The sequence below is a fragment of the Neodiprion lecontei genome, chromosome 1 (genome assembly GCF_021901455.1).
Source record: "Neodiprion lecontei isolate iyNeoLeco1 chromosome 1, iyNeoLeco1.1, whole genome shotgun sequence".
NCBI lineage: Eukaryota > Metazoa > Arthropoda > Insecta > Hymenoptera > Diprionidae > Neodiprion > Neodiprion lecontei.
This window is the reverse complement of record NC_060260.1, coordinates 38,987,047-39,013,595: the sequence shown is the minus strand read 5'-3', so window position 1 is coordinate 39,013,595 and position 26,549 is coordinate 38,987,047. Positions and strand designations below refer to the sequence as shown.

At 42.9% G+C, this 26,549-nt stretch overlaps 1 protein-coding gene across 2 annotated transcripts in view; it reads left to right on the top strand.

The window, feature by feature from the left end:
* The window catches only part of LOC107217084 (protein grainyhead), a 69,353-nt gene that overhangs the window by 27,496 nt on the left and 15,308 nt on the right, over positions 1-26,549 (top strand). For both annotated transcript variants that reach the window (XM_046731015.1, XM_046731018.1), the window contains exons 4-5: positions 15,457-15,870; positions 23,424-24,144. In XM_046731015.1, coding sequence (XP_046586971.1) covers positions 15,457-15,870; positions 23,424-24,144 — 1,135 coding nt within the window. The remainder of the gene's footprint in view (positions 1-15,456; positions 15,871-23,423; positions 24,145-26,549) is intronic.

The window sequence follows — 26,549 nt, the reverse complement described above, 5'->3', positions numbered from 1 at the left end:
GTCTCGATAAACTATATTATAGCTACGTTTAATAATATCGTTCGACAATTTTAATTCGATTGCACGCGAACGGAAGTGCCGATTGGAGAGGTCGACGTACTTCTTTTGCACATAAAGAAAAAAGAGAGTGTGAGAAAAACAAAAAAAAAAATAAAAAATCACCGTAGTTATTCACCATCGTGATTCAACGACGAGTCTAATAAAAATATATCTTGCGGTTTCGTGAAATGTATGTATCAAGCTTGTGCAATTTTTAAAAAATTTTTTTATTTTATTGATACTCAAAACGAGGCGGCTTATCTGATCGGGATAGCGAATTTATTTTGTAATTTATTTCGACACTTAAAATGTTAGACACACTGAAGTGCCAATTACATTCGCAGTATTTTTTTATTCACTGATAACGTTAGCTTGGTTCGTAACCTCAAAATCAATGCCCCCAGATAATTATTAAATTTTTGTATATGTATGTAGCGAAAAGAAACATGCAAAAGTGAGTAATAAAAATAACACGAACAAAGCACAAAAAGGAAAAAAAATAATTTTCGAATGACTCTTGGTGTAATGATTCTTGTCATATATACACATAAAATGTTAGATATTTTTTCCTGTTTCTATACTTGGTTAGTTTTGATTTTATCAGTCACTTTTGCATACCCATTTTTTTCCAAGCCAAGTAATTTCCATCGAAAAAATATAAGTCCGATTTAAAATTTCACTAGAAAATATAATTCGTTCCTTAGATAATGCACGGTGAATTTTCGTTACTTTCTGTCAACAAAAAGAGTCAATCACTCGATGAACCGTTGAAAATTTGAAAAAGCATTTATCCGATCATCACTAATTGTCAAAAATATAAAAAGTTTCGTTGATTAAAGTAAACAAGAATACTTCTGATATCTCAATTGCAAGTGCAATATCAAAATTGCTTACATAAATAACATACAACACGCAGATACCTGTAAAAAAAAAAAAAAAAAAAAAATCACCGCACTGCATCCGTCCCGCAGCTTTTCTCCGGACGCGATGAGATGACGCAGAGAATAAAAAGAAAGGCTAACAGTAATAGAAAAAGGTTATACAGACTAAAAGGTGAAGTGGATGGGGCAGGGCGGAGGGGGGGGATTAGATTGGATTGGATATCAAAGCGTTCTAAGAGCACCCGGGCTTGCAGGTAGATGCACGCATAGACGCAGAGCGAAGATAGATTCCTCCTCTATCGATGTATGGAGCGTGTAAATGGGTACGTAGCGCGACAAACGCATCGCGCACACATTCAGCTCAGCGCGGCGCAACGTAACGCAGCGCAGCGTATTGCGCGCACACGCGCGATGCGAGATTCACACAACGAGCGCAGGCGCGCGCGCGCGCGCTGACACGTACGGGCGAAAATGTCGGTGGCGCAGCGCGGAGGGAGGAGGAGGAGGGAGGGGGGGGGGGATTTTGACGGCAGTGGTAGGGGACTGATATGAGGGTTGGCATGGAGGGGGTGAGTAGGGGGGAAAAATGGGCGTGTCTCCGGAACGTACACGCACTTATACACGGTGGCACGTCTCTAATAGGAGCACACGTACCACGACACGTACGATCGGCGATGAAACACGGAGGAACGTCGTGCACGTACATTTACTAAGGTGTGTGTCACGCCGACTACTCACAGTCTCGACCGCGCGCGGACAAGATGTAAGTTCAGAAACTGGAAGGTGCCACTTCTGCACAGTCCAATACAAGACACCGAACCGGAAAGTTCGTCGAAAATATTTAAACCTAAAACACTTTGGAGACGCGACGGTGAGACGCTTGTTTTGTCGCCCCCTTCCCCCCCCCGGGAATTAAACTGGCGATTTTTTACAACGGGTAAGGTATTCGCTCGTAAATGTGGTTTCGTACGGTGTCCAGGACATTAACGGTCGACCGAAATCTCAGTCAACTATTAACAGCAGTGCCGGGTGTTCCATGTCGTGTGCTTGATTTTTGCACAACCCCCGGACCTTGGGTTATAAATCCAAAAAGTGCCTAAATAGCAATGACATTTAACTAACACGAGGGATGAAACCAATGAGGATTATCGAAGACCTCGAAATTAAACTAAAAACGGATATCGTTGTTTGGCATTTTATTTATTATTAATCCGAGGTTTTATTTTTCTCATTTCTTGGTCGGTTATTGAGATTGGAATCGGTACCGATGAACCACCGAAACCGCGTAACAGGGCGAGTGAAAAAACTATTCACCCCATGTGTTTGCATGTGTCCGAAAAGCAAATTCGCAGAGAATAACTAAAGCAGCAAAAACTGATGAACCACTTGCCGTGCAATCCTGCACAAGGATTCGCGAGTGTGTAGTTTGCGTGTTTAAAAAGCGCGGGAGGATATCAACACGGACTGTAAAAATTTTCCCACAACGTGCTGGTGAAGCGGAAAAGCTGTGACGATAAGAATCTGCAATATCCTGGTGGGTGATAACCCCCGGAGTGCATACTATTCAGGGATCATTTGATTCGGTTTTACATCGTGTTATTTTATTTTTCGCATCGTTCGAGTGACAGTTTTTCGACTCGAGTTCAGTGCCGCCCCGCAAACCCTTTCCAATCACCCTCCGCTTATCATACATCGGAAAGGATCAATCACCGGAAGTTCACATGCGTCGACAACAGCATCACCACCAAGAAGGAACTTAGGTAAATTGTCCTTGTATATTTTCCCGCTGGTACAGATCGGAAGACATAACATTTCAATGTCCGTATATAAGTCATAAAGACTTTTCTCTAAAAGCAGGGTGAAAATACATGAAAATTAGAAATTATACGTATGTATAATATTCGGTGATTTGCAGTAGATAAATCAGAAATTCGAATTCCGTCTTTTACGTCGACCGGAACACACCTCATTTATAGATTTTCACCATCAGGGGGTTAAAGTTTGGGTACATATGGTAAGTGTACCACGTTTAAACCCAATTACTGACCCTTTTATTTTCCACAATTATAAACTGTCGGCACAAATTGTGAATTTCTCGATTACTAAAACGAATTGCTAGAGGGCTAGACACTACAAATTTATTCTTTGGTGATTCTAAAACTAACTATCAAGCAGATACATTCAAAAAAGGTCGACAATTGGGACAGGGTCGATATAACTGTTACACTTACCTTAATCAAGCCCTGGCGAAAATCGAAGTCTCGAATCGAAGAGATAAAACAGTCCAATGTCAAATGTCCCACAGTACGAAATAGTCCGCACGTTGTACCCAGTCCAGCATCGGCAGGAGGACGAGTGTTTTACATGCTTGTGCATAAAGCAACCTTACGAGAAGGGACAGACAAACATATTTGACGGGGGGTCAGTCGGAAATATTCCCATGGGCATCCCTCATTACGGAGCAAGGGACACTAGTTCCATTATACGGGGCTATCTTCGCCGAACAACAACCCTTTATGCTAAGTGAGACTTTCCTCCGATGACCCCTTCGGCCATTCGCAAAGACTGGACGGTCAGACACCGAGGGACCTCGACAGACCTGCGAATCGCGCTCTGCATGTGCTCTGGACATATGTAGGTACTCTTCGTATGGGAGATTTCGATGCGCCTAACCGTTATGTCCGTGCTCACTCGCACCCGTCGTTCGAGCCGAATTTCTATAAGTCCAGCTCTTGGGGTGCGAAACGAGGGGTCAATTTCTGCGCTTGGAAGCCTGAAACACTCGGGAAAGAGTCGGCGATTATTACGGGCTTATTTTGCTTCCAGACGAATTTTGAAAACATGGTCAAGGCGAACGGGTTACTGACATGGTCAAGGAGACGAAAACGCATCTGGGAGACCATCAGGTGTCGTCCTGTTAAGTGTATTCAAATGGTCGTTTACCGGTTCGCGAGCGGTCAGTCACTGGTGCATTCACCCTAATCCTTGATCACTCCTGTTGTAAACTCGATGACAGAATTTTCGGTCCGCGTGCGTTGGACTTCGATTTAATTGACCGAACAATTATTCACTCGATCGTTTAGGCCAATCAGAGCTTTAAGTAAGTCTTAAGAGTTTTGTCGGAGGACTCTGAAGCTACGACTCGATCCTGGATATAAATCGAAAAAGCTGTAAGGGAGCTGAAGACGGCGGAAATTTCTAAATGGCTGGATCACGTGGCCGAGGCTGTACCTACCTATAATGTTCGCCGTTTGGTACGGTGTAATGATTGTACAGAATGGAAACTCTGGGGCGATAAATAAAAATGGAATGAGCGCGGGAAATAATTGGCTCGCAAATCTCGCGGGCACATTCGACTCCTCTGCACGAATCCAAGCACGCCAATAATGGAGACTCTCTTTCTCTCTTTCTCTCTCTAAGGGCGCGGGGCCACGCCGCAGGGGTTTATTAATTGCTCAAAAGTCAAGTATACAGTGGGTAATGGTCTGGTTCCCCATGGCGCATTGTTCTTGGGGTGTTAATACGAAGTTATATTCGCGTTCGCTGCATGCCCTCCATATTCACCAGCGCTGCAGGTGTTAAAATACGCCCGCGGGTTTTCGTATCGCAAGTTTTCTCGGCCAAGCCTATTACCTAACTTACATAAGCAATTCATGGGAAGAAAAAGGAAGAAGCAGTTGGATTCAGAAATACTTATGTTTACTGTCTTGCAGCGAAAAACCATCCGCTGGAAGTTTTAATCGGACTAGAAGCTTTGAATTAAGTATTATTTATTCCTAATGTGCGGGATTCTTTATTTCACGTTATGTGTTCATTTTATTCAAGTCCAAAAACTTCGAAATACAGTATTTTATGTTATATCCAAAGAATCCACGAGGGAGGTTATACATATCCTCTATAAATCATACGTATAATATTCGCGCGTATCTTTTTTTTCTTCATCTACCATGTCAATTTTTGTTTGGTTGCTATCGGATTTTTCTTATTTTTTTAATTTTTATGCAACATGTAAAAATCGTGTTTTGCCTGCTGATTTTTATTATTTATTATGTATATTTACACGGATATATATATATATATGTGTGTACATGTGCATTTGTGAAACAGTGTAAAACGCAATTTAATGTGTTCTTTGGCTATGATCTGAGATGCTGGTTATTGGTAGAGACGTCGGCACGATTGATTTATTTACTAATTATTATAGACAAAATAAAAGACTGAGGCACACCGTGTGTATATTTAACATGTATTCGATGTATCTGCACCAGCTGCGGTGATATTTATTACATATTATTCATTAGGATATAGATATATACGTGTGTGGGCACATTTGATATACATGTTGAAATCAAAATAAAAGGAGACAAAAAACACCACCAAATGTCTGATATCACAGCGATCGGTACGCGGTGATAATGACTATGGTATATATATATATATATATATATATATATATATATATATATATATATATATATAAAATACATACACGCTGTATAATAAGATACCGAAACAAAGATGAAAAAAACCACCATCGAAGAAAAAGGAAATGAAAAAAACTACCAAAATACGTATAATTTCTAGACGTGGGATTCGTAAGACGACTTTGGATCCCATCGAAGGCCAGTATTTATGTATCTACTCGTGTTGTACGTGTGTGTAGACGTGTGCACGCGTCGGTGTGATGCCCGGACAACGCGAAGGCCCGAAATCGGTCCCCGATCGAACGGCGCCTGTTAGCCTGTGAACGCCTATCGAACTTGAAAGTTTTAAAGCGGGTAAAAATCTGTAAGCCTAATGTGGAACGCGTGTATCCGTATCCACATGTGTGTGTGTTTGCGTGTGTGGATAGTTGCCACTTAATCGTGTGTAAATAACGTGAAATTTCGTTAGCTGAATCAGTAATTTGATATATTAGATATATGTATAATACATCGATATATATATATATATATATATGCGTAGATAGATATACGCTCTCCTACTGACCAAGAAAATCTTCTACATCTCAAACTACTTTTACGTTCGAAAAATTATACAAATTTCTTCTTCGCAATTAGAATCTTTAAAGAAAGACGTAATTAATCAGGCGCGAAGAAAATGTCACTCCGTGCTCTATTCTAATTCGAGGTTCGTGGTTCGAGTTTTGTTTGAGGCTGAAAGCTGACCGTTGATTGTGTGTGTTTTTTTTTTTTTAGTGTGGACGGTGGAAGAGATATATCATTGATTACGTTTCATTAACTAAATTGGGACGGGTATTTTGAAGAAACCCAAGAATAACGATTTGCTTCAATTAAAATAAAAAACTTAGGTTACGCGGTGATAAAATGGGGCCGAATACGAGACCCTGACGTCACGGGGACATTTTCCGGGAAAATCCGCATCGTCCGTGGAGTGTAAAACCGCAATTAAGTTGGGGCCCGAGGATGTCGAGACGCCGATTTTGGACCGATCGCCGCATCGCGTCTCTTCGAGTCGAGTCGCGGCTTCGCGGAGACCGGCTGCGCAACTCGCTTGACTAATTACATACGGAAGACGCGTCGCGACGCTCTTCGATCGGCGTGGATCATGGGATCGAGGGGATCGTGGATCGTCGTCCGGTCGCGGCTACCGGTTTTGCGGGGTGAGGTGGGGGGCTGTCGCGATTCGTCGAGGCTCTACGCGTCCCAGGAGGATGCCGTTGCATCGCTGCATCAAGGATGCTGCTGCACCGCAGCTCCGGAATCGGAACCGAATGATCGTCTTGCGGGACGTCGAGAGAATAGCGGAATCGCTGGCGAAGGAACCTTGTACGCGTACAATAATAATAATTTTATATTTTCTCCCTTTTCCCCAACCGCGGGTGTCTTAGCATCTCGTAAATCGAGAATTGTCACTTGATCCTTATCAATTATCCTCCCCCGCGGGATGAAAAATAAGAACAAATGTTACTCAGAACTGCAGCAAAAAGGGACGCGTAAAGTTTTTTTAATAAAAACAAATATTCTCGTCAAATATATTTTCTGTTACAAATGTAACGGATTTTAGTCTGTACAAATTTTGCATTTTACCAATTATGTTTTAACGAAAAATCATGATGGTTCCATATTTTCCGGCGATTTTCAGTCAAGTCTACTATTTTATTATCTCCGTAGCCGTTATGCAAAATGTTCAAGACTTTCTGCATTCCGAACGACCTCCGACTATAATTCCGACGCTTGCGCGCAGGTAACGGCTAATGATCGAATGGCGGGAAAATTTTTCACCATTACCCGTGTTCGCAAGCGATGATCTATCGGTTATACGCATGTACGAGGATCTCACGTCATGCATCATCTATGTACCTTACGATTAGCGCATATCCTCGCGTTTTCCTATGGATGGATATTACCAGCGATTTGCACGTGGTCCTTGGTAATAACATAATAAAGAACAAGCGATTTCCGATCCTCGGAAAATTTGAATTATGATACACAAGAACTTGAATCCTTTAATTGTTGCCGCAAGTATATAATTAAGCTCCGTTCAAAGGCAATTAGTTATTTATATTAGTTATTACGCAGACCAAAACAGACTTTGTCTTTTGAAAAACGTTGCTTTGGCACAATATTTGGTGACCGAAAGAAGCTTTCCGAATCGGGATATCGCGTCCGTTTCATTGAAGCTGCGCCGAGTTGTCACCCGAAGAGCGCCGGCTCCTGTAATCTTGGGATCGGTATTCCAAATGCCGCATCGATAATGAGGAGTAGGTCGCGCATGCCTGAGACGTACAACGTGTACCGACTCTCGAGTCTCGTGTAAGTAACCAAGAGGCTCGTGAACGCTGACTGTATACGTACAGCCGAGCGTCTGTCTGTTCCCTGTAATGGGTATGCAAGCAGAGAAGCAGGTTCCATTCATTCATGCCCAAGCCGAACACGACTGAATGCTAGCCGACGACTCTCTGCCATTTATCCGTTTACCTCGCGCAGACGTGAGCCGCGCGCCACGTGGTTCGTTCTATGCCAACCGCCAAACGCCGTCGCGACGCTCTGACGAGGAAGGTGTCCCAGGTCGGTATCTCCGATTTGAAAGCGGACGGAAAACTAAGCGACAACTGTTTTTTTTTTACCTGCCATTAAACACTATAGGGGGGTGAAATCATGCGCCAGAATAAGGCATGTCAAGGAGCGATTTGGCAGTTATTTATTTTTATTTTTATTTTTTTATTATTGAGAAGATAACATTTTTCATTTCTCGTTATGAGAAAACTTTTCCAGTCGGATTGGTTAAAAAGTATCATATTCTTGTGGGTGAAACTGCGAAATCGCTCCTTGATTTCATCCCCTTAAAGATTTGCCATTGTTTGTAGGAATAGAAATTTTGGATGTGGAGATATTTATTTTCAATGGAAACTAGGAGATGGCTCCGTTGATTTTGCTCAAAATTTGACCGCTTCTTATTAGTTGGACGAAATCGAAACGGTCGACCAAGTGTCACGGAAATCGGTCCATCTGTTTAAAAAAAGAATTGATCAGAGATTATTCTGTAGACCTTAAAACATCGACAGCTAATGAAAACTCCAGTTTGCATTTTCGGGGTTATAAAAAACTCCCAACAGAGAAAATTTTTTCGTCGCGTCCAACCAATCAACGTTAGGTAAAGTAAATAAGAATATTATCGACAAACTCACACAGAACCTCATGTTTTTTTAAATTTAAATTATAACTGCTCACTCTGTATACAATTTAACCGTATCTGTATGACGATACGTTACATCGAATTGGCTCGCACGAATAGAAGCGAATAGGTATATGAGTGCAAAGTGTAATTATATATCTTGGTGCTGCCACGCCTGTACTAGATTCGCAGTATAATAATAGACGTGCATTTTTTTTCTGAACTATGCAAGATAACTGCGGTAAGAACGTGCTCGATGAGGGTAAAACACGTGGGTAAAAAAGCACCGTAAATTATCATATATCCCCGTTATAATTTTGCGAATCGAATATGTCGACCACTGTATCTGATAACGTCGTTGTTAATGTTGCTGTTAAATGCGACAGTTGAAGAATTCGATACATCGTCATGTGCGCTAGAAGAATATTTCACAAAATGGCGAATGTTCCGGAAATATTCGAAATTGACCGCAAGTCCTCTTCAAGCTGGAAACTCCAATTCAGCTTCCTGGGATTCCAGTGAAATTACTTGGCCCTGATTCGGATGAAATCTGGGTGAACGATCGCGTGCTCGGGACAGCAAATATGCCACGATATTTTACGAGCGTCCATCACTTCCGGTTTAAAATTGGCAAGCACGAATTCTCGTTATAACTTCAGGATTCTTCGTACGTCGTAATTTGGCGGTTCATAACGCATTTTCCCTAACAAGGCTCTCGATGCTGGACCGAAACTCTCGTAACCCAGAACCCTTAATCTCATTCCTCTAAAAGTCACTTTCATCTGATGGGAAATTGCGAATGTGATGCAGGAAATCACAATGCACGGATAGCTTTTCAAGCACCTCAACGGGTGACCAATTTAATTAGTTACCCCGTCCAAGAGTTCCCTCGACTATTTATACCCATTCGATCGTTTCACGTTCCATCACACATACTATTACACCTGGTGCCCCGACTTCTGATCGCCGACACGTATATAACGTGCAACGCACAAGGTAGACCGAAAATAATTACCAGGCAGTTTGTGCACCCTTTGGGAATCGGAACGATCATACCTGTTGGTATGCTTGGAGAAGTAGCGTTGTAGGTACGTAATAGGAAAACCGTAAAGCCAATCAGTTTGCAACAGTTGCCAACAAATAAAGTTACGACTAGAAAATATATAAGGCTAAAGTTAGTAATTTTAACGTAACGAAACATTGGGGGGGAGGGATTATTGTTTTACAAGTTTATAGTGACTTTGATGTAGTTGAATCTTCAAACTATGAATAATTTTTGCTTTGTTGTATGATTTACCGCATTTCAGAGATCTTTGCTATTGTGAAGTAACGATTTTTTCGAAAAGTATAACATCGCAATAACGTTACTAGCTTCAGCCTCATGAAAACATGACGTGTTTGTACGATATTTCGGTTCATTGAGTTCGAAATGCTGTTGCTCTTAAAGTTGAATCCGCTGTAATTGTAACAGTGGCAGGAAAATCAATCGTGGACTTTTCCAATCTTCAACTTTGTTAGCGTGTCTTTCCGGCTGATCGGAAAAGACAACGAGATTACTAATCCTTCTCCTTTCTCTGACAAACATACAGCGGGTAGTTACAGTATGACGACATAATAGCGGGTTATTCCATTGGCGGTCGAACAGAGTAACGCGCCAGAATGGAAACGCCTAGGCGGTCGGTGCGGAGCATCAGCAACATCAGCATCGGCATCGGATGCATCGGCGTGAACATCAGCAGCGTTTTGAGCAGATCGAAAGGGAACAAACGGGACAATGAGACAATGCCGTTTTGTTTATTGTACCAAGGTTTGCGGGGCATACGACGCCCTGCATAGAGAGTCAGGGAGGTGTGAAAAAGGATAATAATATAGAGTTACGCGCGAGTCCCGAGTTGAGAAGACCGGGGGAGCCCGTCGCAGCATCCCTATTAGGCGCACACAGACGGCGTCACCGCATCCATCCCCCGGCTTTCTGATCCTGACCTTTTTATCGCCTCGGCACCTCGCAGCCCTGGAAAAGCTCGCGCCACGGGGGGCCGCCGCCTATTGCCTATTATGGCCATTGTGGATGGCAAGAAACAGTGGAGAAGTCAATGCTGCCGCTTTGCAGGTCGATTCCGTCCGTAACCTGCCTGGTTCTGTCGAAGCGTCGTCTTCCGATGGTTCAGGGCAATTTTTGGTTTTCACGAGTCTGAAGTTGGTAACGTTGCCGTAACGAGACATCGGGGGGAACATCACGGTTTTCTTAATTTTACTGTTATTATTCTAAAAAAATATGAGTGTGGTTTTGTTTTATTACGGTTTACTGAATTTCAGACAGTTCCAAAATCTCGAAATAACGGTTTCTCTAGAGCATGTGAATCGTTACGGTAACTTTCATTTGATCCGTTTTTGACGTAACCTAATTCCCTGATAACGCCCGCGATAGTCGCCGCCATGTTCGTTTCAAAATGCAAAATCATCGATTCGGTGATTCGAAAAAGATTTCTCGCGAATACTGAAGGGTGCAAGTTACTCTATCACTCGATGCGCTTGCTGATCGGTCGGAAAAATTTTGTAATTCCGTCGGAAGCAGGCGGAAGAATAATTCGTAAATGCGAGGTGAGAGTAACCTGCGTCGCAACGTTCAAATCAATCCTATCTTAAATTTTCGCCCTGTTGAAACGCTTATCTATGCAAATATGTTGACGTGTAGTGAGAAACCTGATTTCTAATCTTGCGATAAACAAAAAGGGTGAATAATAATAAATAATGGTTCGACTGCAAGGAATAAAATGTACCGTTTCTTCTTATAGATAGAGGTTATCAAGTCAAGTGCAGACGGGCCGTTACTCGGGAAAAATTCTATTGGAATTAGACGTGGGTAGCAAAAATTTGGCCTCTTTCTTTACGCGCATACTCGACAAATAAAATCGCTACACACATGTAGGAAGCAATGTACTAGATAACCGCTCGGTATACTCGTACATTCGGAAGTTTTTGAAAGCTGAACATTACCCAGGAAGAGTCCGTCGTATCGCTTCATCTTGGTTTATTTACTTTTTGCACTATCGTCTGAATAATGTATAGGTATAATACAACGCATACCTTATACAGCTGCAATAATATCTTAAACGCGGCGCTTCGTTACGCCTCATCAATCGGCGATCCGTGAAGAGTTGGAAAGAGGGAGGAGCCTGAACCGGGGATCGACGACAAAGTGAAACGTCGACAATCGTATTTAAACCGTGAACCTCGGTAGGCTCGCTTAGCATTCGGCAAGAGTATTGTCCACGCGACCAGAGTCACACGCGGCTGCACTTCGTGCATACCAATCGGCGAGTTCGGCTTCGGTACCGATCTTCAGACGCCGTGGTGGCCTTTGAGTCATCCGCCGACTCGACGATGATCACTCGACGGCGACTTCTTTACCTCCGTATTTATGCCTCTTCGTAAATGATTTATTTTAGAACAAAGATACGAATCTATCGCGTAGCTCGTACTTCTCACGAATCCTTCATTCTTATTCCACGCGGTGAATCAGTGAAACAAATTATTCAAATCAGTCACTCAAAACCGAGCAGCGGATTCACCAGATTCTTATTTTCCTTCACTCGCTCCCAGCGATCGGGACGTGAAAGAAAATTAAGCCTGATCGTTTAACTTTCGGTCCTCAATTTTACGGCTACACCGTTCGCAGGAGTGAACGGAATTTTTATACACAGCGATTATACTGCGTATACGCGATACGCGAATACTGCAATTTGTCTTTCGCGAATAATTTTATTGCCTTATTTTTTGCGCTGCGCCTTCGAACTGCACGCAGGATAATTAATTGCTATGCAAGATTGTGCGACTGAGCAGAGAAGGAAGGTGACGATCAATTATCACATACCTGCAGCTACGCGTTCTCGGCAGAAATACATATTCATTCCGTCGCTATTTACATGCCGCATTATTCTGACCGATAATTAACTACTCTTATTATATGATGAATTTCAATTACAATCTAACGCTAATGGGCATTCACACACGTCGTTCGATATGCTATCTCATAACGTCACGATAGTGAAAAAAAATTTTTTTTTCAATCAATCGGTATGCAAGACGACGATAATCTTTGGCATAATTCACTCCAATCTCTCCGATCCCTTCCGATCAAGATCTGGATCGATCTCTGTCCAATTTAAGTCGACGAGGAAGAACGTGTGAAATTTTGCCAAAAGCAATCGATCACTCCGAACGAGGAATAATTTTTCCGTTCCGACTGCACTTCATCGGCCATCCTGACAGCCAGGATATTCGAATTCCCATGGATGTGCCGTCGCTGACAAAAAGCCGGCGAAATGACGTTCCCGCCAATATCCTCGCAGAGAGGCTCGGATTCCTCCGTCGGTTGTCGCTCTGTTATTCATAATATCTTCAGGCATTTGGGGGGTCGCGCGAAAACCGGATGCGCAGGTGAAGTCTCAAAAAGTATCAAACTCGAAAGAGGAGAAGGGCGAATCCCCTACACCGAGGAAGTGGGAGATCTCAAAGTGGAGGGGCGGAACGTAGTGGAATACATTGCAATTTACATATCTATGGTTTCATTCTGCAGAAATTCACATATACCGTGCTACCGGTAGGCCAAACAATTCCAGGTCCGTAATCTTGTGTCAGTGTAAAACGGCAGGTTCAAGTAGAATTATAGACAAAAAAAAAAAAAACCCTAGCTTTTGTAAAACGATGCAGAAAACGTAGCTACGTATGACGTTTCTGACCCTGAACTGAAGCATTACGCGAGACGCTTGAAAGTGGCGATCCAGGATCGCGGAGAGATACAAGAGAGGAAGGAGCAGACAGGATTCATGCAGGACCTGTGCAAACAGTTGGATTGAAGAAGAGAAATATTTGCACGGGATAAACTCGGCCGAACTCATTATCGAGTTCACTCCGCGTTTTCAGGCCTGTCTCTCTCTCTCTCTCTTGCAAACGGAGGAAGAGAAAGACAAGGAAAGAGAGAGAAAGAGAGAGAGGGAGAGATGTTCGAGGGCCATCCCGTGGGACGGTTGTCCCGATGTACGCAGGGGAAGAATCCCAGGTAGACAATCCCCGTTATACCTACACCTAGGCCCTGCATTCGTAGATCGGCAAAAGGAAGAGGAGATTGATTCGAAATGCATAAATTAGACCGGGACGCGCCTTGATGCGCCAAGGAGGATGAGAGAGAGCATGAGCCGGAGGCGAACAAGAGTATTGATGATTGTAGGCACAAGGGAGGGTCTATAATAATTAATCTTAGCCCGTGGATATGCGTACACGGATACACCGTATGTGTTACGCGCGCGTAGATGGGGTATTTTTATTATACATACATAGACGACTTACGCGTCGGAGAAGAATCAACAAAAGTTCACCATCTGCCTCCGAAATCCAAATAGAAAAGGCAGACCTATTATGGCCGAGCTGTAGTACAGCACTGTTTACAGAAGCCCGGATTGCCGATGTGTTACTCCCAACGTTCATGAATGTCATTAACTCTTTACACATTTATATTATACCTGCGCGCACATCCCTGTCTCCACTCGACCTTATCCTAATGTTATATCTCGCCAAACCTTGCCTTGGAAGCTTCGATCTTCGCGGATGACGCGAAAAATAACCTTATAATCGGTGGTCGAAAATCTGTATTATGCATATTGTCGCAGAGAAGGTTAAACTCAATCGTCTCAGTCAGATGTAATTTCTCTTTCACCCGTTACACGTCGAGGATGATTTTGCAGACTGGTGGTGTTTTTTTTTTTTTTTTTTTTTTTTTTTTTTTTTTTTTTTTTTTTTTTTTTTTTATATCCATACTTTTGAGATGCGAGTGATTTATTAGTTTCCTTGTCCTATACTCCGCGTCTCGGTCGAATAAATATCAGTTGTCTGGGATAAAAAAAAAAATTCTCTCTCTCTATCTCTCTCGCCGTGCAGTTTGTCTCTGCAGAAGCGAAACTTGTGATACTCGTTGATATATCTATACAGTTTATTGGAATTGATCAGTGTACTCGAGCTTATCGTTTGTGTGCCGTATATACATAATATGTTGTACATAAGACGATATAGAAGATATATAATTATACATGCCGAAGCAGGCGAGATTTTTTTCGAAAATTAACAGTTTGTTTTGTTTTATTTTTGTAAACATTGTCCTTCCTCGTTTTGCCATTTTTTTTTTTCTCGTGTCTGCAATTGGATAATTATCAGCGCGCATTTATAATATTGCTTATTTCAACGATGCGCTCCGCAGCTTTCAAAAATGTTACGTTGACGAAACGATATTATACATATAATATTAATGAAGTGGTGGTGGCTGCATAAATGATCGGTGATGAAATGTGGGAGATGCAAGTGTATGTGTTTCTTATATTTTTACACCGTATTATAACTGCACGTGTAGCTTTTTCACACTTGTGAAAACACGTTTTAATAAGTGGTTGTCGTATGTCTATAGAATGTCAAGTGTATATGCAAATAAAGAATGAGTTAATAAGTAGAAAATAATTAAACTGAGTAACGATAATAAATCGAAAGAAACGAATTTTAAAAAAGATATAAATAAAGAAGTGCAACGTCACTTTGACGAGGTTTCGAGATCTTTATATACTTATCAATAATGCATAATGCCGTAACGACTTTGAGTATGTACGATTAGTTGATCCAAGAAAAATTTTCACCAATTGTATATAACCTACGTTGAAATACCAGCTGATATAAATGTATAAGAAAATTCAGTGCAAATGATCGCCGAGTCCAGATTCGATCGCCCCGTGCAAGGATCGATGAACATAATATTTCTTAAGATATACGTTTACTACGGATGCTGCTTCGATCCTCCGTGAACGATAATTCTGTACCAGGCACGACTAAAATTGAACGATTTGATAAATTGCAGGAGGAGAAGTCGCGCCGAGGAGGATTCCGGTGGCGCGGAAGAGGTTCAAGGTCAAGATCAGAACTTCGGACCCGGTGCATCTGGGAGTCGAGAGGAGGAGGAAGATCTCCAGGGTAGAGAGGAGGCGCAGTCGCTCCAGACTGCGGACGGAGAATCCGCGGAGGAGGACGTGCACAAGAGGGTCGCGGCGGTGCAGGTGCAGGTGCAGGCGATGGAGGGCGACTGGAGGGCCTACTGCGAGCATCCCCTGTCCGTGGCGACCGCAGCCATGCTCAACCTGCAGCAGCAGCATCAGGTGTCCGCCGTTTCCGGTCACGCGGACGATCCCGGCGCCTCCTACGTTTACGAGTACTACAAACTCCCGGACAAGACACAGGACGTCAAACTTCCCCCCACCCATGAACTCTGGTCCACGTGAGTAGTCGCCGCGCGTCGCAGCCATATTCGTTAGGCTCAGAACTTGAGAAGTAAGGACCTACGCTCGCTTTATTGCAAAACACAAATAGCGTAAATCATTCTCTCACTCGCGAGGAAGACGAGACGGTTCGAGAAACGTGAGAATTCAATCAGGGAAAGGCAGGAGTGACTTTTGTAATCCCGAGGTGAGAGCCTCTCGCCGCGTTTTTCGTCTTTCTCCGACATATTTTCTTATTACGGTACTCAGCCGATTCGTGAGGCAGTTTTACACGTTTTCATTATCTTACCAATCGCTGCATCGGGTTTTCAGTCAATCGGGGTTATAGGCCTCAAAGTATTTGACGAAATGCATTTTCAACTAGGTTGCAATTTGAGGATACATTATGCGTGATAGGCTCCTTGCTGCTAAACGCTCTTGCAGTAATCTTCGAAATTCACAACGAATAACGCAAGTAAATGTGAAAACGTTTTCACTCAAATACGAAAACCTGACCGCCTTTCAGGTTCGGTGAATGTATGTATAACTTTTTAACTATTCGTGCTTCTGAGCATCGAACTGTTGTTTATTCGTTTTAAATATCGTCTGAGTTAAAAAATTCTCTACTGAGTTAGGTTTAACCCCGAAATTACAAGTATTCGCTAATTTTCCAAAACGATCGAGAAACCAGCGAGCCGGCTGAAAGTCTAACGCAAAAGACAGATCAGTCTGACGGTGCGTTCCGTACGAGTAAACTCTTCCGAACCATTTATCTGGTTTACAAACTGGCGTTATTCTCACCCCTGCGCACCCCTATAACTCGGAGGCCTTCTTATTTTGGGCCTAACGTCCCCCGGTGGATACACACGTAGCGTCATACCCACTTGGATCCCCAAAGATCGGCCCGTCGGTCGGTCCCACTTTTGATTTATATCTACCGCTTAGCATATTTTGTAATTTACTGTTGAGAACCATCAACGTACTTACTGCGTTCGTAGAACGCTGTGCACGATCAGAACTCACGCGGTTGATCCGGCACAGTCCCAACCTCAGTAACAACACCGCAGGAGGAGAAAACATCTCCCCCTTCTCCCCCTCTCTCTCTCTCTCTCTCTCTCTCTCTCTTTCTCCCTCGCTACCGACGCCGCTATCTCGATGAAATCTGTCCGATAAAATCTCGGTAATTTGTCGCGCATAATGCGTCCCGGTTCCTCGCCTAGCTTGCAACGCTAGTGCATCGGTGCGTGAACGTTACCGTAATCCAATTTCGAGGTTGCGACCCGTCGGTTCACGGCTCGGCGTCGCATATCCACGACTCCTGGACGTGGGTACGTACAGCAGCGACGCAGCTGACGCGCGTCGTGGCACTTGGTTTGAAAAAAAAAAAAAAAAATGAAAAAACAAAAAGCACACACGGCCAAAGCTGCTCGACGAGGAAACTCGCGCAAACGGTGTCGTTTTCCCGCGTCACTTTGAACCGTTCTCCAACCCCGAGGTCGCGGGGTCACACCGGGGTCGCAAATTGAAGCCAACGAGACGACGCGTTTTCACCTCGGCGTAGACATACTGCAAGTTTCGTTTTATGACCGCCGGTTATTGTGTTATACACACACGGCCCGGCTCTCTCTCTCCTGCATGCGGTACACCGTGATAAATAAATCTTGGGATATATGACGTCTCCTTACAAGCTTATACCTACCTACTCAAGTTATTCTGTCATTACCGGGATGCGGTGCATGCCGTGCTCGTAACGCTTGTATGCGTCCTGCTTGTGTTGTACCTACTCCGTCACACAAAATACACGTGATTTAATCAAATGGCGCAGTTCGTCTCTTCGCGGATCATTTATTTCATACGTATTGCAGCCATTGGCTGTCTCCTCTGAATTCAACGGATCGACATTTTTTGCTTACCAGTTTCTTCAATATATCGCTCGACCGCGTAATCTTGACAGATTTATTTTTATTCGACCAAAATTATTTGTGAACATCAATGAGCTGTATTTTTTTTTTTTTTATGTTTTTTTTCATGCAGACATGTAGACAAGATTCGTTTCTAACCGACCGTTCGAATAACATATGGTTAGGAATATATTTCTGGAAACTACTTATAGACATATTATATATATACATATATACTAGATTAAATGTCATATGCTATTTGAAAAATTGTTACTTCGTTATCAGTTTTTGATCACTTATTTCATTGATGTGCAATAGATCAAGTAAATTGATCCTGAACTCTCCTCGAGGTTTTGTATATTCCTCTTTTTATTTATTTATTTTTTTTTTTTTTTTTATCGGTTAATCGTTTTTTTTCTTTATCGTCTAATTTAAAAATAGAGAAGCGATGCAAAGACCGGCACTAAAAACAGTTTTAATTGGAACCTGCGGCGTTTAACGTCCCAGCCATTACACTGTGACCAACATCGTTAGCAGCTGATTCAATTTGGGCAAAATAAACCTGTGCGTTTTACGGGCAATTTCATGGTCACAGATAAACATTTGAAATCGGACCCACAAGAACCAGTGAATCCAAGGCATGATGATTTTCAAAGAAATGTCCCGGCAAAAATGTTCACGAATCGCGATTCCGTGTATCTTGCTGGTAAAATGTGAGCTTTGGATAGTCGAAGATCGACATTTTTACCGGCAACGAGCTCTCGACAACGAGCTTATGGAGTACAGTCCCATAATTGCAGCCACGAATACGTCCCGCGGGTATAATCGTCAGGCGGGTTTCTCGCGTTGTTTTCTAGCTATCTGAGGCGAAGGATCTACGGTTAGGTAAAGGAGTACCTAGGTAAAACTGGCTACTCTCCTGGCCTCTGACCCCGGCATCGTCGTGACGAAGCGCGTTACATGCGCGACACGTACCCGCGATGATCGTCGTCTGGTGGTTCCTTTTTTTGAATACACTATACTGTAATAACAACGACGATGTACCGTCGTCGAGAGGATCGTGCAGGCGTCGACGCCGACCCCTGACCACCTTCGGAGAGCCAAGCGAGGGGTCAACCAGCGAGCTTTTGCCTGGCATCGCGACGTCGAAGCGTCGAGGAAAGCACGTGCTACACAGGTGCGGTTTTAGGCCGCGATCCGTGTCGTTTCAGAAAACGGAAGAGGAATGTAGAAAATAGTAAAAGAAATTGTACGCCACACGCTCCGGGGCCACTTTTTTAATACACGTGTATGCGTGGACCAGTATTTCGAGTTTCGGCTTAATTCTTACGTTATACACGTTATGCGTATGAGGTATATACTTGATTTTCTTGCAGAACGCGCGTGGCTCTTGTCGACACGGATATTATACCCACGTATCTACGTTATATTGTACACACACACACGCGCGCGTTTCGCATTCGGGTTGCCCGGCTTCCAGCGTACACGGTGTGTACCTACGTCGTGTATAACCCGCGATTTCCGGTTTGAGAAATGCCGATTCCGGTTGCGCGGCGAACGGGTCGCCGTTTACCGCAAGCCCTAACTGGAATGTCTTGACCTTTAAGACGCGGATATGTGACCTTCGCGCTTCCCGCCTGCAGTTGTAGGTACGCTGTTAAGCGGGACAAGGCATCAAGCGCTTGCTTTGATAAATTGAGAAAATACAGATTCACAGACTCCGCGGTGTGATTATACCCGAGGCATATATCGCGCGTGGGAATAATTGGTGATTTTTAACCCAAGTCCGATGAAAGAAACTCATTTTGGTATCTTGGTCAGCACCGCGATTCATGATTATGGTTTCGGCTGTTAAAAGTACACGAAACAAGTCCCGAGTTCTTAATTATAAACTTCCAATCGCCAAAATTCCGCCACGAATATTCATCCGGCTTTTCAGAAATACGCTGCAAGTGATCGAAGATTTTTCTATTAATATTTATCCGAGCGAGTGAAGTTGATCTTCTCCGAATGATTTCATGTAATTTTTACTCACGAATGAACCGTAATGTTAATTTTTATGACCTGAAAATCGGGACGAAAGTAACAATCAATCGTTTCCCTCGGGCGGTAAACCCATCCGCGGGAATAATCTTCAACTTTACTCCCTTGTTAGGTAATGCAGTTTTTCAGAAATACGCTGCGAGTAATCAAAGATTTTTGTATTAATATTTATTCAAGCCTCGACACTGCGGACGACGAATCAAAATTGAGTTCCTCGGACGATCTGCGGTTGTATAAGGTACTTTAAATTCCTCGACGCCGAATGGCGTAGCGAGGTTGGAAAAAAAAAAAATAATTTGGATCAAAAAGACTATCCGAAGCATATCCTGCGGGGTTTCCCTTCCTTCCTGCGCGCTTGCAGGATCAATTTCACTTAAGCCGAATTCATGGGGCAACACGTCGTGGGTTACACAGTGTATTTTAAGCGGCCGAAGGTCCCTTCGAACCAAAGAATTCTTCAGCTTCCTGTCTCGCTGCAGTTTCGACGACACTCGTCCTCTGCACCGGCGTTTCTACCTGCCGTTCTCCTCCTCGTTGCGTCTCTTCTCCTTCTCCCTCTTCTCCTTCTTCTTCCTCTTCTTCTTCTTCCTCCTCCTCCTCCTCCTCCTCCGTACCTGCAGACGGACTCGAGAGCCGGCGGAAAGGGATAGATCGGGTATCACAAGTGAAAAAGGTCCCATTGTGCGGGGCCATCTGACCGTAGGTAGCAGGGAACCCGGTACCGGGTTACATACGCCGTGTAAAAAGGCTAGGCAAGAGAACGAGGAGCGAAAAGAATAGAAAAGAATTGGATATCCAGGGCACGCAGCGGCGTTGAAGCGCGCCCGCCGCACGGCCTAGTTGCAGCTTCTTCTTATAATTCTTCTCCTCGATCCTAGGGGGCTCATGCTTTATTGTAGGTACGCTTTATCATGCTAAATATAACACGTTAACTACATCGAGTGCCGAACGGATCCCCGGTATTCCTTCAGGGTGCGGGGATCGTAACCCCCGAACTGTTACGGGAATAATGCCTGTTCCGTAGAATTTAAGACCCGATGACGTGCAAAATTCGTCTCGCATATTTAGCCGAACCTTGAAAGAATTCGGCTTCGATCCTCCCTCCCTCCCCCCTGCGACCGGATATCCATGAATATTATTACGACGATGCGTGAAAATATTTCCCTCTCAAATCTCGGTGAAATTTATACAGAAAAAAAAAAAGAAAGCAAGAATTGTTGGCGAACTTCTTCATCGCGTACTAATTATTCCAGTTATATTCATCTCGTCTGCAAATAAGTTTTTTCAATTCAGAATTCTTTTTATTTCGGTAGTTTGTAAAACTTGTAAAACGGAACGTGGACGGTTATAATGTGTTTTTATACCACCCGGTGATACGTTGTTAATAATACGTGCGTTGTAAAATCTTCGCGGATAAGGATAAACGTGTCGTACGAGTTGACGTTGAAGCATAATTTTCGCCAGTTTTATCGGGAGCGTAAATACGAGATCAGCGTTAGCGTCGCGGCTTGAATGAGAGGTGGAAAAAAATTTCTTTATATTATTGGACACTTTTGAAAACGACGCGAATAGGTGTGCAGTACGGTATGCAATGTATTATACGTTCGTATGGAGTCTGTAAAGTTGACGATTTATGAACTTTTATTCGAGGTTATTTTCAAGCTTACCTGCGCTGCATTTCTTGCGAATTTCATTCTCTGCATACACACGATCAATTTTCTCTCACTTTTCTTATAACTAAACGTGTCAGTTTTTATGCAAAACTTGTACGCGTTGTGTGGTTATTTTTATCCGCGCCCTGCCAGCATACGTCAAAGGCGCGAAAATCCAGTTGTTATTTTCCTCGTCATTAGTATAATAATGAAATCGTTCGGGAAACGTCGATTCTATGAATACCTTAATCTGAAACGAGGAAAAAAAATTGTTCTCTCATAAATCAGGTCCTGTTGTAATCCTGTAGCGTTGCTCAAAGCTGTATTTGCTGTGGTTAAATGTTCAGTCACGTCATTGAAAATGTATAAATAATAAAACGCCTACAGCGTTTCATATTCGTAGGCTTGGTTTGAAAAAATTCTGACAAATCGTAAACCGCGAATCATTGTAGAAATCGAGATTTGAAGTTGGGTATACATATATACCTGATTCAATTCTGTTTTTTTACTGTAACTTCATTTGCAGTCTCAAAAATTAAAGTACCCTGATCGAGTCTATTTAGATCAGTTTTCACGAGGTTCTTTCAAAGTTGAGTTTCATTCAGAGGGGATAATGTCATGTTTGATTAAAAACCAGAGAGAAACATGCTGCGTTTAACTGACAAGAAAAAATTGAATCGATAAAATCCGAAAACGAAAAATTGTTCGTAACGATACTTTTTTGGTTGCGTTATATTAAAATATATACACATCGGTACAACATGTAGAATAATTCTACGAAAATCGCTATTTTCGAAATACACGAAACGCTTATAACTGCATCCGTTTTATTATCTAATTTGAATATTTATGAACATGATCGTTAGAATATCTCCACACCAATAACTTGTTTTGAATTTTCGATTAGACGATTAATTTTTTGCAAACGCGACGAAAAAAATATGTTTCGACTATTCAAAGTATACAATATAAAATATGGTTACACTTTATCACTCAAATCAATTTCCATTAAGGCTATCTTTCTTAATTATCTTTTTTTTTTCTTATCTTTCATTAGTCGAATCAAATGACGATAAACTTTGAATCAAAAATACATTTCCTTCACTTACGAATCAATCCAAAAAATATTTATTATACTTCTAATTGATATTCGCTCAGCTCCATTTACACCTATTTGATGAACAAACGACAAGAATTCAATATACTCGCGCAGAATTTCGGATGAAATCGGAGAAAACTGAAAACCGTTTAGGTTACAGAACGCCAGTCAGCAACTCGGACACGTCCTAAATTCAATGTCCCAGTTAATGATCGAATACATAGAAATGCGGATTTTTTAAGCTGAATTTATAACCTGTTGAAATTAGTAATTAGTCTTAAATTCCTTTGGTCGGTAAGTTAGAAAAGTGCACTTTTATTTGCCGGTTTTGCATTAGCGATACAAAGGAAATAAAGCAATCCATAACCAAATGTCTATCGGAAAATGTCGGATTGTTAATTGATCCTAGCGACTTACACGTCTGGAAATTTTCGCATTACTTACATGGTGTTACCGAGACCCTAGGCAATCTTGGAATATTATTATTCTACGCAACATTACCTTACGACTTGAAAAAAAATTCTGTGTAAAAATTTAACAATTCAGAAATAGACTCCGATCTTAGTTTTAGCAAAAAACGATAGATGATGTGGGAGAAATTCTTGAATAAAAAAAATTAAAACGACATGTAATACATACGCGGGGTCTCTGAGACCCCAAACTTTTTTCAATCATCCCTCATCTTACTCGCACAAACAATCCTGCTTCAAGCACGCTCACTTAAAAATTCTACGGTTCTGGGGTCAACTGGACCTCGTGCAAGCGACCAGGGTTAATTGTGACCCGTTCGTTACTTGGGCCATTCACCTTAGCAGTCAACACCGCCAACATCATACATCACACTTAGACTAAACCATGGTATCGTTATGTGTCCGAAGGGGTGTGATGGGCCAGAAGCTGCTGGTGCAGGAGCCGCAAGGTTCGGGATCATCGAACCGCATGGAGACGGGCCCGGAGTCATCAGGCAGCGGAGAACTCCACCACTTCCTCCACCAGTACAACCAGTCGCACAGTCCGGGGGTCCAGAGTATGCCAAGCGGTCTGCCACTGAGTCCGCAGTCGATGCAGCGGCACGATTCCGGCCCCGGGGGCGTTTCCGGTGTGAAACGAGAGCCGGAGGACCTGAGCTCGTCGCGGGGCCAGCAGTCCAGCAACAAACGGCACAAGGCCCAGGACAGCCCGACACCGCCGGCCGACCACTCGGCCATGTACCACCACCAGCACCAGCTCCAAGTCCAGCAATACGGCAGCCCCTACGACCCCTACTCCTCCTGCAGTCCCAGGTTGCAGTCGGCCGCCTATTCCTCCGGGTCTTCGGGGGGTGCGGGACTCCAGCAGGAGGGAACCGCGGTCTACGTCACAGGAGACACCCTTCCGCCGCTTCCCTCCTCGGGTTCCTCGTCGTTACCGACGACGACCGCGTCCTACACCCGGTACGACGTCGTCCCGAGCTCCTACGCCGTCACCCACACGATAAGGTCATCCTCCAGCAGCAGCAAAGCTCTCACCGTCGACCTGCCAAGCCCCGATTCCGGCATTGGTGCCGACGCCGTTACTCCGAGGCAGGATCATCATCCGCCACCGACTGCTCTTCATCAGGTCAGTTTTTCCATAAAAAGAGGCGCTGGGCGTTGATCGCAACCCTCGGCGACTACGGTGACGCAACTGAGAAAATTGTCGTTTTTTAGTAGAAGGAAATAACTATGAGCAAAAAGTTTTGCATGCTTATGGAAGTTATGTAACTGATGTTGTCTGAGCTGTGACCACCAATTTTTCAACTACAGATATGTCACTTTTCAAGCTTATATAGATTCGAAGTTTGAAAATACAAATATGGTCCCAACTCTGAAGTGCCAATTTTTTAATTGCGTCACCCTTTGCTTGTTGCTATGGATGAAAGATCGTTCAGGGGAGGACGTGAAAGCTTAATGCAGATTTTACATCTGTGTGGTGAATACATGGACAGCACTTTCTCGGAGTATACTCTACATCAATTGCGGTAAATCCACTTGAGCATATTGAAACTCTTACTAACGGTTTTGTAACTATTATTAGCCGACTTGCAGATCTTGCCACAATTGCTGTAGATTTAAGGCCAAAAAAGTTCTGTGTCCATGTATTTACCACGGCAGGTGTAAAATCTACAATACTTTTTTTTTTTCGTTCAATCAACTTACAGATGTAGACTGGCATGCTTACGAATGTCCAAGTTTACAAATTTTGAATGCAAAAAAGAGCGTCACATCCCAATTCGACATGTAACTCTGAACAAATGTATGTGTCGAAATATTCTGCTTTTAATCGAGTATTATAGCATCTCTTTAAGGAGATGTAACACTGTTAGAAAGACGGACGTTGAATGGAAGATCGAAAATATTTAATCAGGATCCAAAGTATAGGCGTGATGAACAAAAAGAGACAGGAACTTTTTTGCAATTGATTAATGATTTTCTGTTCACGAACGTTGAGTTGATACCGCGTGAAATATTGTTTGAAGAAGAATGTTTATAATTAATTACTATCCGCTTATAAAAGTGGAGTACATTTTCCTGCCACCAGATGTACTTCGATATTTCGGATCCCAATAGAAATCCACACCGCATTTGGGTGTTGATTTTAAAAAGCACAGCTTACACCGATGCTGTTGAATTTTATAAAAAATGGCGTTGACTTTTATCGACACGGTAAATTTTCTAATAGAACAAGTCGGTTATTCGAAAATTGTTACTTCTTATTAACTTCGTTTGGACAAAATATGAAATTTCACTTTCTTTCTCTCACGGGAGTGAAAATCTAGCCACTCAGGCAGGAATTGTATTTCACCCAAGAAAATTTGGAGTGCGTGAATATTCTGCAAGACTTTTCTTTCGACATTTTCTGTACAAGAGTGCGATTTTACCCGAGCAGAAATTAAAATGTCCTTCGAAAGATTTTGTTAGCTATAATCTGTTCCCAAATTTTTATAACGAAAAACGCGTTAATAATCATAAAAACGCAATATCTCAAGCGGACCCGATTTTTTTCGCTTTCATTTACCTACAATAGTAAACCTTGGATAATTTAACGCTGCAGTTAGTTGTAAAGAAGTACAAGCGCGTAATATCGAGACGGTGGCGGTTAAATTGAACTGCTTCATCGGATCCCACCGCAAGGTAAAGCGAACAGTGAGTCGATAATGATGATAATAAAAGAGCAGAGAGCCAAGGGAGAGAGAAAGAGAGAAGAGACGGTGGAATGGGCCGGAACCGCGGCTCGTAAAGTATTAATAGAGACGCAATCCTTTCATAAACGTCGAAATTGTCGCCAAGTGAGGAGCGCACGCATGAACGCGGTTCGCTTTACGAGACCGCAGAACCTGAAGAAGAGATGCGCGTTAAATCCGCACTCGCTTCAATTTACCATTTTACGAGCCGTACTTGAAGATCCCGCTGCACCGAAGCCGCGCTCGCTTCCTTTTCTTTTATCTTTCATCCGCGTCCAGGCAATCTGGTCTGCGAGTACTGCAACAGTTGCAATCCTTCGAAGCGCCGGCTCTTCTTCTTCTTCTTCTTCTTCTTCTTCTTCCTCCTCAGCAGCCAGCTCCTCTCTTGTTTGCCTCAATTTCACCTCCTCTCTTCAGACTATTATATCACTAATGCCGCACTTCGCGGAGCCCGCAAGAAATCGTCAGCGTGATTTAACGGCCTATTTTAACAACCGTGCAGATTGAAATTATCCCCAATAATAGAGCCTGTCTATTATACGCATGCAATTACGATTTTTTCTAACCTTACCGCATTTACACCTTGCAGATCATCTGTACAAGTGAAATTAATCATCCTCGAATGATTTTTTATACTTTTTACTCTCGAATCAATCGTAATGTCAACTTTTCTCACCTAAAAACCGGGACGTATGTCACAATCAATCGCTTCGCTCGGGCGGTAAATCCACCGGCGGGAATAATCTTCAACTTTATTCCCTTGTTACATAAAGTAATATTCTTTTTAGCTGTCTCAGAATAC